Source organism: Colobus angolensis, unplaced genomic scaffold (assembly GCF_000951035.1).
Source record: "Colobus angolensis palliatus isolate OR3802 unplaced genomic scaffold, Cang.pa_1.0 Scaffold5, whole genome shotgun sequence".
NCBI classification, from domain to species: domain Eukaryota; kingdom Metazoa; phylum Chordata; class Mammalia; order Primates; family Cercopithecidae; genus Colobus; species Colobus angolensis.
Window position 1 is genome coordinate 34,659,937 of NW_012118487.1, and position 12,178 is coordinate 34,672,114.

Genomic DNA, 12,178 nt, shown 5'->3' on the forward strand with positions numbered 1-12,178 from the left:
ATTTCCTACAATGAATATGCAGTCCTTGTGTTTTAAAGAGGAGGAAGGACAGAAAGGAGGGAGTAGGGAGGAGACTAGAGGCGGAAGAGAAGGAAATATCTCTGGAGGAGACTGCATAAGCTCGACTAACAAAGGTATCAAATTTTACAGCAGTACATCTCCCAACACCTGCAGGTAGAGTTCCTGGCTGCAGTGTTGCTATTTGCAATGACACGTGCCCAGTTACCCCTTAACCAGTGCCAGCTCAGGCATCAGGCACAGAAGCCCTCTCCTTACCCACTCGAAAGATCAGATCGTCTTCGATGGGATTCTCTTTTCGTTTTCCAGTGCTGTACATGCTTGCGGGTCTTTTCACAGCTTTCTGCTTGACGTGGCCACTCCCTGGGGACTTAACGCGCCTCTTCACGCCTTCGGTGGTAGGAGACACATCAGCGGATCGAATCACTTTCAGCTTAAACGGGCTGCCTCGGATGTGCTGGTCATAGAGTCTCAGAGACAGGGTAAAGTCCCCTTCCTTCTGGACAGTGTACAAAAACTCATAGGTGCCGTTCTTGTTGTCCAGGATCTCCCCGTCTGCCACGCTCCCGTCCGGGGTGCTCAGTTCGGCGGTGAGGTAGGCGTTGCCGGTTTTGCACAGCTCACCGTCTTTGTCCTTGGTGGTGATGGTGACGGACATGGGCTGCCCGATGATGGTCTGCCGCAGCCCCTCGCCCGTGGCCACCGTCTCTGAGGCGACGGCGTTGGTGGTTAAGATCGTCCCGAGGTTGTGGATGGATTTCTTCAGCCCCTCGGTTTCCACGATGAAATCCAGCTGGTCGTTCTCCCGCGGATGCAAGGGGAAGTCCTGGTCGGCCAGCTCGTTCAGCTTCTCGCTCATCTGCTTCTTCACCAGCAGGACCTCGGTCTCCGTGCCATGGTTGAGGGCCTGCGCTGTGAAGTTGCTGCAGCTCTTAATGCTCTCCTGCCCCTGGAGCAGAGTATCCAGCTGCGACTGGAGGACCTGCGGGAAAACCGGAGGCCTGGTGAGCTGTCCCACAGGGCGGGGCCCAGCCCGGGGCAGTGCCCTCCCCCAGAGAGAAGGAGGCTCTACACCTGCCCACGCAGGTGGCTCTGAGCAAGTGGTGTTTGTCAACCCAGGGAACCCAGTGCTAATGCAACGTCCTAAATTGTATTCCCAGTACCTTCTCGAGGTTTCCCTTCCGCCTTGCCCTCTCTTCCACACATGTATTTCTTGGCTCATGTGTTTTGGAGAGGGGAAAACAGAAAACCAAGAGCATAGCAAACTAATTGCTATGCCTGACATCTGAAATATTCATTATTCAGTATCTTTCCCCAGTGTCCAAAGCTGCCCCATCACCATCTAAAGGAACAGGAAGTAAACAAATGAAAACTCTCCACATCTGAACACCAGAGGTTTTTCATCCCTGTTTTGTGAACAGATATGCAGAGTTAAACAAAGGCTGCAGTCAGGGTTCAATTTGAAGCTGACTAACAGGTTGGTGTGGGTGAGAGAGCAATTAAGAAACTATTTCACGTTATAATTGAGGAATGAAAACAATCCAGTTTAACTCTAAATCCTGAAAGCATTATATTATATTCAACCGTGCCTCTTGTCAAATTATAAACTAGTACTTAAAGTCACAGAGTCATCGAATTTTGCTGAAAATAGGGGAAAAAAAATAGCTAGATATTACATTCAGTGAAAACTATAGTTTACTATACAATGATGACACTTAAGGACCCCTTGTTGCTATTAGGAAACAATAAGCTAGTGCCCTTGGATATCATGTCTCTTCTAGGACATCTGTAATGATTCTGGTCTTACTTTGTGTTTGAGGCCATAGTTGACCTCCAGTTCCATAAGCAGCACACTTTTGCGCACATTTAAAGTCTTCTGGAGCTCATCAAAGGTGGAATGAATGTCATCCACAATGCTGGCCTTCTGGTTGGTTAACTGATGAATGATTTCCGAGATGAACTGAAGAGCAGAATCTATTTCTGGGAGCCTGGTGGACAGTCGTTAAAGGTCATTATTTAACCTCAACCCAGAAATATTCCAAAATCTATCTAAACACTACATTTTGTTTAAAAAAATTTCTATGCCTTTCATCATCATCTTTAAAAAACAATAACCAGAGAACAGAATAAGATATGACGTAATTACTGCCTTAGAGAGAAGAGACTTTGTCTCTTTAGAGACAATCAAAATTGTCAATTTCAATCTACCATCAATTGTCCAATTTTGATAATTAATTAAGGGTGTAAAGACTTGAAGTTCTCTGAAAAGCCATTCTGGCCAGGTTAATTCTTTGTTGCAGGGGCCGTCTGGTGCATTGCAGGATGTTTAACAGCATCCTGTCCTCTACCAGATGCCAATAGCTCTCCCTGCCCTGCCTCCCATTCCCCAACCCCCTGCCAAAACACACAGTTGTGACACAAAAAATGTCTCCAGGCATTGCTGAATGGCCGAGAACCACTATTCTAATAGTTGTGTCTTTTCCCCTAGCCACATAAAACACTATCCATACTCAGTTTCTTGAGAACTTCTCGTAAGTTTCCAAGTTCTTTGAATTACTATAGAACAACCACACTTTTCTCACTGCAGCTATCAGTAGAGAGATTTATTTTGTCTGCTTTCCTGCTGGCTTCTCATTTCCTCTCTTTGGTCTTTCTCATGCACCACTCAGCTACTCTGTTCCTTCATTTCTGTGCCAAAGAAGGAACTTGGAAGCAGGAAAACAAGGAAAATTAGCAATCATTGCTCAAGACCATTTTGCAGAGCTCAGATAGAAAGGAGCCAGTCACAGCCAACAAAATGGCCTGTATGTGTGTCAGGAACAGCAGATAAGGAAGGCTCCTCAGAGAGCCTGGTTTCAGGGATGAATTCCAGAACTCTCCTGAGAGCACTTTCTTTGAGTGTACTTTAATTCATGTAATCATACTTAGGTACTAAAAGAAAAATGCCACTCATAACATAAGGAGGTTGGAGTTCTACCAACAGGCAGAAGACAACCTTCCACACTCATTAGTTTATGACAACAAATCCATGATAAAATAACTTATTTACCCACAAAGCCTGATATCTCAAGGGAAATATGAACCTCCTGCTATACCTAGACAAGAGGCCATGAGGCCACGCCTCAAGTACAGGCAGCCAGTTGGGGGTTTGGGGAAGGGTGCCCCACCTTTTGTTGACAGCATCCAGCTGGACCTGGAGCGAGGCCTTGTGCTGTTCCACCACATCCTTGAGCGGAACTGTGGGGTGCTCTGCGTGCTCCCCCTCCGTGCACTCCCGACACATGGCAGTCTCACAGGACTGGCAGTAAAATTCCATCACCTGTGGATGACACAAGAAAAGTTCCTGGTTCTGGGCCACGGGTTGAGGGCTTACTCTACACTAAGCACTTGCCTTGCAGTCTCTCATAATTAAATGAGAGCCACCCCAGAATGTCAGCATTATTAAGTCCAGCTTCACAGGAGAAAAGGAAGGATACATTTTTATGTGACAGGTCTCAGAAGTGGAGCTGACTTCTAAGCTCCTTCTATACCCATAAAACCAGCTTCTGGGTATCCACTCCCCTAAGGCAGAACAGTATAGGGCTGTGGCGCTCAAACATTTTGATCTCAGGACCCCATTATAATCTTTAAAAATTATTGAGGGCTCTAAAAGAGTTTTTGTGTGTGGGTTATATTTATAGATATTTCTTATATTAAAAATTGAAACTAGGCTGGGTGCAGTGGCTTATGCCTATAATCCCAGCACTTTGGGAGGCCAAGGCTGGAGGATTACTTGAGGCAGGAGTTTGAGACCAGCCTGGGAAACATAGCGAGACTCTGTTTCTACAAAAAATTTAAAAATTAGTATTTAATCAAATTTTTAAAAATCAGAAGTGATAAAAATTTTAAAGTATTTAATTTATTAAAAGCAGTAATAAGCCCATTAAATGTTAATGTGAATAATGTAATTTATGAAAATAAATATATTGTGAAAAACAAAAACATGTTGTGGGAAGAATGGCATTGTTTTCCATTTTTGTAAATATCTGCAGCGTCTGACTTAACAGAAGATAGCTGGAGATTTGTATCCGCTTCTGCATTGAGTTCGTTGTGATAGCATATATCACATAGCATGTGGAAAATTCCACTGTACAGTCTTGAGAGAATGAGAGTGAAAAAAGCAAATAATGTCTTCATATGATTACAAATATAGCATTGACCTTGAAGACTGCTTGAAAACGTCTTGGGACCCACAAGAGTTCCTGGACTACACTTTGAGAACTGCTACTATTTGGCTAAGAGACTTATCCAAATAAGAATTCAGGTTTGATCTGTTTGCCTCTTGGCTTCACCACTTATTTAGCTGAATGACCTTGAACAAATTTTCAGCCTCACTGTGTCTCAATTTCTGCCTCTGTCAAATGGAGACAGTAATAGTAACTACTTCACAGGGCTACTATGAAGAATAAGTAGGTTAGTATGCATGAAGAATTCAGATGGCACCTGGCTTTGGTACATAATTAGTTCTTAATATGTTGTAGCTGCTGTGGGGATGATGATGATGATGACTTACCCTGACAATGATGAACTGTCAGTAACAATATAATATAAAGCCAGAAAGTTAGCTTCCTTGTAGAAGTATTACCCTGTTTTCTCAACTGGAAATAATGTCTTCCAGTTTTCAATTCCCAAAGCACTTTCAGGAGAAACTTTTTCTTGACGTATAACACAACATAGAAAAGGGCATAAATCTTAATGCAGCTTGATGGATTTTCACAAAGTGAAGGCAGTCACCAAATTCCTTTTATTTATACCCAATTTATGAAATATAAGATTTTAAATTCCTAAGCCCAGGAACTCTCCCACCCGGAGCCTAGATAATACCATACATTTAGTAGGTATTCAACAACACTGCTGAATGAGTGAATGAGAGGATAAGCGAATGAGAGGAGGCTCTTAGCTATGATTCGGGTGGCATTTGTAAGACCAACCAAGGGATACCTCCTTCCTCATTAAGACTCACTATGTTCCATAGTGCTTTCTGGAGAAGATTCTCCTAGGAATAAAGCACTCAGCTTGCTCATACTGAGCTCAAACATGTGTTTTGGAAAAAATCTTTTCTGGTGAACCAAATTCAGATAAAAGTCCTTCAAACCATGTCCAAGATAATTTTAAGTTTCATATTTATCATAGTTTCAAGTAGGTACATAGTAAGTAAGAGGTTTAGAAAGACACTTTTGTTTTGTCACATAAAGATGTAATTTCATGTACTTTGCTCCTCTGCAGGCCTTTTAGGAATAGGCTTGAAACATCAATTGGAAGTTTCTTTTATGCATTGGCTGCTCAAAGTTTCTTTTATGCATTTCTCAGCTGGGTGCCATGGCTCACACCTGTAATCCCAGCACTTTGGAAGGTCAAGGTGGGAGGATCACTTGAGGCCAGGAGTTTGAGACCAGCTGGGGCACCACAGCAAACCTCTGTCTCTACAAAGAAAATTTTAAAAATTAACTGGACGTGGTGGCACATGCCTGTAGTCCCAGCTACTTGGGAGGCTGAGGTGGGAGGACTGTTTGAGCTTGGGAGTTTGAGGCTGCAGTGAGCTATGATTGTGCCACTGTACTCCAGCCTGGGTATCGGAGGGAGACCCTATTTCAAAAAGGAAAAAAGTATTCACACTTCTCATTAAAATATGTTTTAATAAATAAACTCAAATGAAAATTCAAATATCCCACAGAAAGACTATAATACCGGTCATTTGCACCTTATTTTGGTCCAAGTCTGATACAATCCAGCAGAAAGCACAGCTTATAGAAGCTGTTCAATAATTATTTGCTGAGGGACCATATGAGCTAAGGGGTACTTGCAAGGGATTTCCCCAGTGAGAGAAGACTATACTTTGGGTTGCATTTGGATATTTTACCATATTGCTTGCCTTCATGTGTTCAGGAAATAGAATGATCTAAAACTATATGCAGTGTCAGCAAATGCTTGGTAACAATATATAAGCCCCATATCATAAATATTTTACTTGTTATTAAAAAAAACCTCTTAATCCAAGAGGTTTCCTGTTTTTCTGGCAGAGGATTTCTGTTCCTTCCTGGCAGAAGGCAGGATAATTGAGCATTCCCCACTAAATTCTGAGATTTCCTTTGGAAAAATTTCATCCCCTGGGATTTGTGAAACATAATTCCGATGAAGGCTGAGCTTTTTTATTACTTCATGGCTTCAGCCAAAGGTGGTTTACTTTTACCAGACATTTTATCTCTAGATTATATACAACTAGATTAGCATTTACTAATATTTCATCTTTATGGTCAGTGCTCAGGAGGTCTCTTTAAAGCAGGTTGTCACTGCCAGTCATATGTACCAGAGGACAGACCAAAAATAGAATGTGAAAAGACTTCTTCCCTCAGGTTATTTAGGGTGTTGGGGTGAATATAAGTATATGAACTGAGGGAATAGGCCACATTAACAGTGCTTAGTCAATCCAATGGCACTCTTCCCAAACTAATCTAGTCTGGGACTGAGTTCCCACATCTTCACTGGAAGAAGGGAGCATGGCCTCATGTCTGGAATGGGTCTGGACCAAAGGCAAATTTTACTTGGGAATCAGTGTGCACATTGCATTTAGAAGTTGCAAATACTATACCATATTTTTGCATTTTGTGGTCTGAGCTGAAGTTTCCCAGCAGTGTAAGAAGCGAGATGACAAAGAATACTCATTGGAAGAGAGAAAAGGATGCAAAATAATATAGAGTCACTAAAAATGTAAAAATCCTCAAGACCAGAGTTCATCATGTATGACAAAAGATCAGTATCCATTACTATTATTATCCTTCTTTTTAATTCATATTTTTAAATGATTGCAGGGAAGTGATGTTACTGAAAACAGCAGCATAAGAAAATCTATGTCATGTCACTGGTTGGTAGCTAATCTACTGGAACAGACTTCATTAGCCACATAAAAAATACAAACTTTACAAAATTAGTTCCATTGGATAATAAAAATGGGGAATGAAAAAACATAAAATGATTAGTTTAGAAAAGTCACCAAATAACAACAGCAAAAAACTGTAATAATCATCAACAAAAAACCCTAGAGAGAGGGGAGACTCTGATTTCCAGAGTCGCCACAATATACAACTTTAAATGTTCAGTTTCCATTAGAAAAAAGTGAAGCACACAAAAAAGGGCAAAGTTCACAAAGAGGAATAAAAGAAATTAATAGGCACTCTCCCTAAAGAAGCCCAGACTGGACTTACTTGACTTTAACTCTTTCATATATGCTCACAGAGCTAATGGAAACCATATATAAAGAACTATAAGAACAATGTCTCACTAAATGGAGGATATTAATAGATAGGAATTACTTTTTTAAAAGCCAAATATAAATATTGTAGGGTTAAAAAATATAACTGCAATGAAAAATCCACTAGAAAAGTTCCACAGAAAATTCAAGCAGGAAGAAGAAGGTTAACTTGAAGATAGGGCTATTGAGATTATACAGTCTGTGAAGCAAAAAAAAAAAAAAAAAAAGGGGGGGGGGAAGAAACAGTAACAAAACCTAAGAGACCCGTGGGACACCATCAAGTGTACCAAATATACCTAATGAGAGTCCCAGAGGAGAGGAAGAGAGAAAGGGAAAGAAACAATATTTGCAAAAGTAATGGCTGGAAACTTCCCAAATTTGATAAAAGACACAAATCTACACATCCAAAAAAAACTTAATAAAATCCAAACAGGAAAACTCAAAGAGATCCAAACCAAGAAACAGTATAACCAAAACATAAAAAGACAAAAACAAAGAGAGAATTTTGAAAGCAGCAAGACAGAGGTGACTCATCTTGTACAAGAAATATTCCATAAGCAGATTTTTTTTCTTTTTTCTGAGATGAGTCTCACTCTGTCACCCAGGCTGGAGTGCGGTGGCTCAATCTCGGTTCACTGCAACCTCTGGCTCCTGAGTTCAAGCAATTCTCCTGTCTCAGCCTCCTGAGTAGCTGGGATTACAGGTGCGCGCCACCATCCCCGGCTAATTTTTGTGTTTTTAGTAGAGACGAGATTTCACCATGCTGGCCAGGCTGGTCTCGAACTCCTGACCTCAGGTGATCTGCCTGCCTCAGCCTCCCAAAGTGCTGGGATTACAGGTGTGAGCCACCACGCCCGGCTGCAGATTTTTTAATAGCTGATTTCTCATCAGAAACTATAGAGGCCAGAAATCAATGGGGCAACATATTCAAACTGCTGAAAAAAAATAAGCCTGACAACCAATACTTTTTTATCTGGCAAAACTATCCTTTAAACATGAAGGAAAAATTAACACATTACCAGAAATAAAAAAACTGAGTGTCTGTTGCTAGTATACCTTCCCTACAAGTCATGCCAAAGGGATTCCTGCAAGCTGACCTGATTTGATATACTACAAAGTAACTTGGGTCCACATGAAAAAATAAGGAAAGCAGGTAAAGGTAACTACATAGATAAATATAAAGGTCAGTATTAATGCATTTTTGGTTTCTAACTCCTACGTGACATAAAATAAAACTGCATAAAACCGCATAATCTGTAATTACAAATCTATGTAGATGAGCATATAACATATAAATATAAGCTAAAAGAAGCAAGGATTTTACATACTATTGAAATTATGTTGGTATTAATTTGAATTAAATCGTTATAAGCTAAAATGTTAATTATAACCCTCAGGGCAAACAATAAAGAAAAATAAAAATATGCATAGTAAAATAAATGGGAAGGGAATCAAAATGGTATACCAGAAAATATCTATCAAACATAAAAGAAGGCAGTAATGGAGGCATAGAGGAACAAAAAGATATGCCATACAGAAAAAAAATAGTAAATGACAAAAGGAAAGAAAGCCTTTCTTTTCAGTAATTAAGTTAACTAATTTAAATGGATTAAACTCTCAAATCGAAGGGCTGATACTGGCAGACTGGATTGAAAACATAATCCACCTATAGGCTCTCTATACTAATTTTAGACCCAGAGACTCAAATAGGTTGAAAGTGACAGGATGAGCCAGATGTGGTGGCTCATGCCTGTAATCCCAGTACTTTGGGAGACAGAGGCAGGAGGGTTGCTTGAGTCCAGGAGTTCAAGACCAGCTTGAGCAACATAGTGAGAGACTCTGTCTGTTAAAAAAAAACACAAAAATTAGCTGAGCACAGTGGCATGTGCCTGTAGTCCTGGCTACTCAGGAGGCTGAGGCAGGAAATTGAACCCAAGAGTATGAGGCTGCAGTGAGCTATGATCATGCCACTGTACTCCAGCCTGGGAAACAGAGCAAGTCCATCTCTTAAAAAAAGAGAGAGAGAAAAAGGAAAAGAAAAAAAAGGAAGTGAAAGAAGGAAAATAATATTTCATGCAAACTGTAACCAAAAGGGAGCTAGAGTGGCTATTCTAATATCAGACAAAATATACTTAAGACAAAAGTTGGACAGTATATAATTGACAGAAAGGATATTATAAAATTGATAAAACTTTAGTTAGACTGACCAGAGAGAAAGCGAGGTGGTGGGGGGGTGGGGAAGTGCAGCAGGGGTGGTGTGGGAGAAGAGAGAGAGAAGACTCAAATTACAAAAATCAGGAAGGAAAGTGGTGGGGAATCTACTACTGACATCACAGAAATAAAAAGGATTATAACAGAATACTGTGGATAGTTTTATGCCAACACATTGAATAACTTAGACGAAATGGACAAATTCCTAAAAACACACAAACTACCAAAACTGACATGAAGAAATACAAAGTCTGAATAGACCTATAATATGTAAGGAGATTGAATCAATAATCAGGACACTTCCAACACAGAAAAGCCCAGGACCAGACGGTTTCACTGGTGAATTCAACCAAATATTTTAAGAAGAACTAACACCAATCTTTCTTAAACTCTTTAAAAAGAATAGAAGAGGTTGAGGGGTAATACTTCCTAACTCATTCTCTTAGGCCAGTATTTCCCTGATACCAAAGCCAAAGCTACCACAGGAAAATTACAGACCAATAACCCCTATAAATATGGATGAAAAAATTCTTAATAAAATGCTAGCAAACTGAATCCAGCTGTATATTAAAAAGATTATACATCATGAGCAGGTGGGATTTATCCCAGGAATGCAAGGGTGGCTCACCTAGACAAATTACTATATGTAATACATCACATTAATAGAATGAGAGAAAAAAACTCATTATCGTCTCAATTAATGTGAGAAAAGCATTTAACAAAATCCAACATCGTTTCATGCCAAACTAGAAATAGAAGGGAACTTCCTCCTCCTAATAAAGAGCATCTACAAAAAACCCACAGCTAACATCATACTTAATCAAGAACAAGAGGATATTCACTCTCATCACTTCTAGTTAACAGTGTACTGAAGGTGCTGACCAGGGCATTTAGGCAAGAAAAAGAAATAAAATGCACCAAAATTGGAAAGGAAGAATTAAGAATTTCTCTATACAGAGATGACATGATCTTATATACAGAAAATCCTAAAGAATACACACACACACACACACACATTCACACAATTAGAGCTAATAAATGAATTCGGCAAAGTTGCAGGATACAAGATTAACAAACAAAAATCAGTTGTATTTCTAAACACTAACAATGAATAATCCAAAAGTGAAATTAAGAAAACAAATCCAAGCTAGGCATGGTGGCTCATGCCTGTATCCCCAGGACTTTGGGAGGCTGAGGCAGGAGGATTGCTTGCCCCAAGACCAGGCTGGCCAATATAGTGAGACCTGTCTCTATTTAAAAAAAAAAAAAATCCATTTACAATATTATCAAAAAGAGTATTACATAGTTGGAAATAAATTTAACCAAGGAAATGCAAGACTTGAATACCGAAAACTACTAAATAGCCAAAACAATCTTGAAAAAGAACAAAATTGGAGGACTCATAGTTACCAATTTTAAAACTGACTATAATGCTACAGTAATCAAAACAATGTAGTACTGGCATAAGAATAGGCATATAGATCAATGGAATAAAATGGAAAGTACAGAAAGAAGTCCATACATCTATGGTCAATTGATTCTTGACAAGGGTGTCAACACAACTCAAAGGGAAAAATAGCATTTTCAACATATTATGCTGAGGTAACTGGAAATTCACATGTACAAGAATGAAATTAAACCCTTCCTTCAAACCTTATACAAAAATGAACTCAAGATACATAAAAGACCTAACTGTAAGCTAAAACTATAAAAATCTTAGAAGGAAACGGGGTGAATCTTCATAACCTTGAATCAGCAATGGATTCTTAGCTATGACACCAAAAGCACAAGCAACAAAAGAAAAAATAGAGAAATTAGCCTTCCTTAAATTAAAAGTATTTCTGAATCAAAGGACACTAATAAGAAAGTGAAAAGAAATCCCACAAAATGGGAGAAAATATTTGCTAGTCATATCTGATAAGGGTATAATAATCCAGAACATATTAAAAATTCTATAACTCAAAAACAAAAAGATAAACAACCCAATTCAAAACTGGGCAAAGGACTTGAATAGACTTTCTCCAAAGAAGATATACAAATGGTCAATTAGCACATGAAAATATGATCAGTATTGTTAATCATTTAGCAAATGCAAATGAAAACCACAACAAGATACCATTACATACTCACTAGAATCAAAAAATCAAAAATAATAAGGGTTGGTAAAGATGCTGAGAAATTAGAATACTTATGCTTTGCTAGTGGAAATGTAAATTGGTGCAGCCACTGTGAAAATAGCTGGTGGTTTCTGGCCAGGCATGGTGGCTCATGCCTATAATCCCAGCACTTTGGGAGGCCAAGTTCGGAAGATCACTTGAGACCAGGAATTCGAGAGCAGCCTGGCCAACATGGCAGAAACCCCGTTTCTACTAAAAATATGGGCATGGTGATGGGCATCTGTAATCCCAGCTACTCAGAAGGCTGAGGCAGGAGAATCACTTGAACCCAGGAGGCAGAGGTTGGAGTAAACTGAGATCATGTCACTGCACTCTAGCCTGGACGACAGAGTGAGACTCTGTCTCAAAACAAAACAAAACAAAACAAAAAAACAGGCCGGGCGCAATGGCTTACGTCTGTAATCCCAACACTTCAGGAGGCCAAAGTGGGCAGATCACCTGAGGTGAGGAGTTTGAGACCTGCCTGGCCAACATGGTGAAATCC

The 12,178-nt window shown here is 39.8% G+C and overlaps 1 protein-coding gene across 2 annotated transcripts in view; it reads right to left on the bottom strand.

Annotated features, from left to right (window-relative positions):
* The window catches only part of TRIM2 (tripartite motif containing 2), a 189,122-nt gene that overhangs the window by 43,182 nt on the left and 133,762 nt on the right, over nucleotides 1-12,178 (bottom strand). For both annotated transcript variants that reach the window (XM_011959780.1, XM_011959779.1), the window contains exons 4-6: nucleotides 3,186-3,337; nucleotides 1,826-2,006; nucleotides 277-1,000 (exon numbers count right to left, since the gene is read on the bottom strand). In XM_011959780.1, the coding sequence (XP_011815170.1) occupies nucleotides 277-1,000; nucleotides 1,826-2,006; nucleotides 3,186-3,337 (1,057 nt within the window). The remainder of the gene's footprint in view (nucleotides 1-276; nucleotides 1,001-1,825; nucleotides 2,007-3,185; nucleotides 3,338-12,178) is intronic.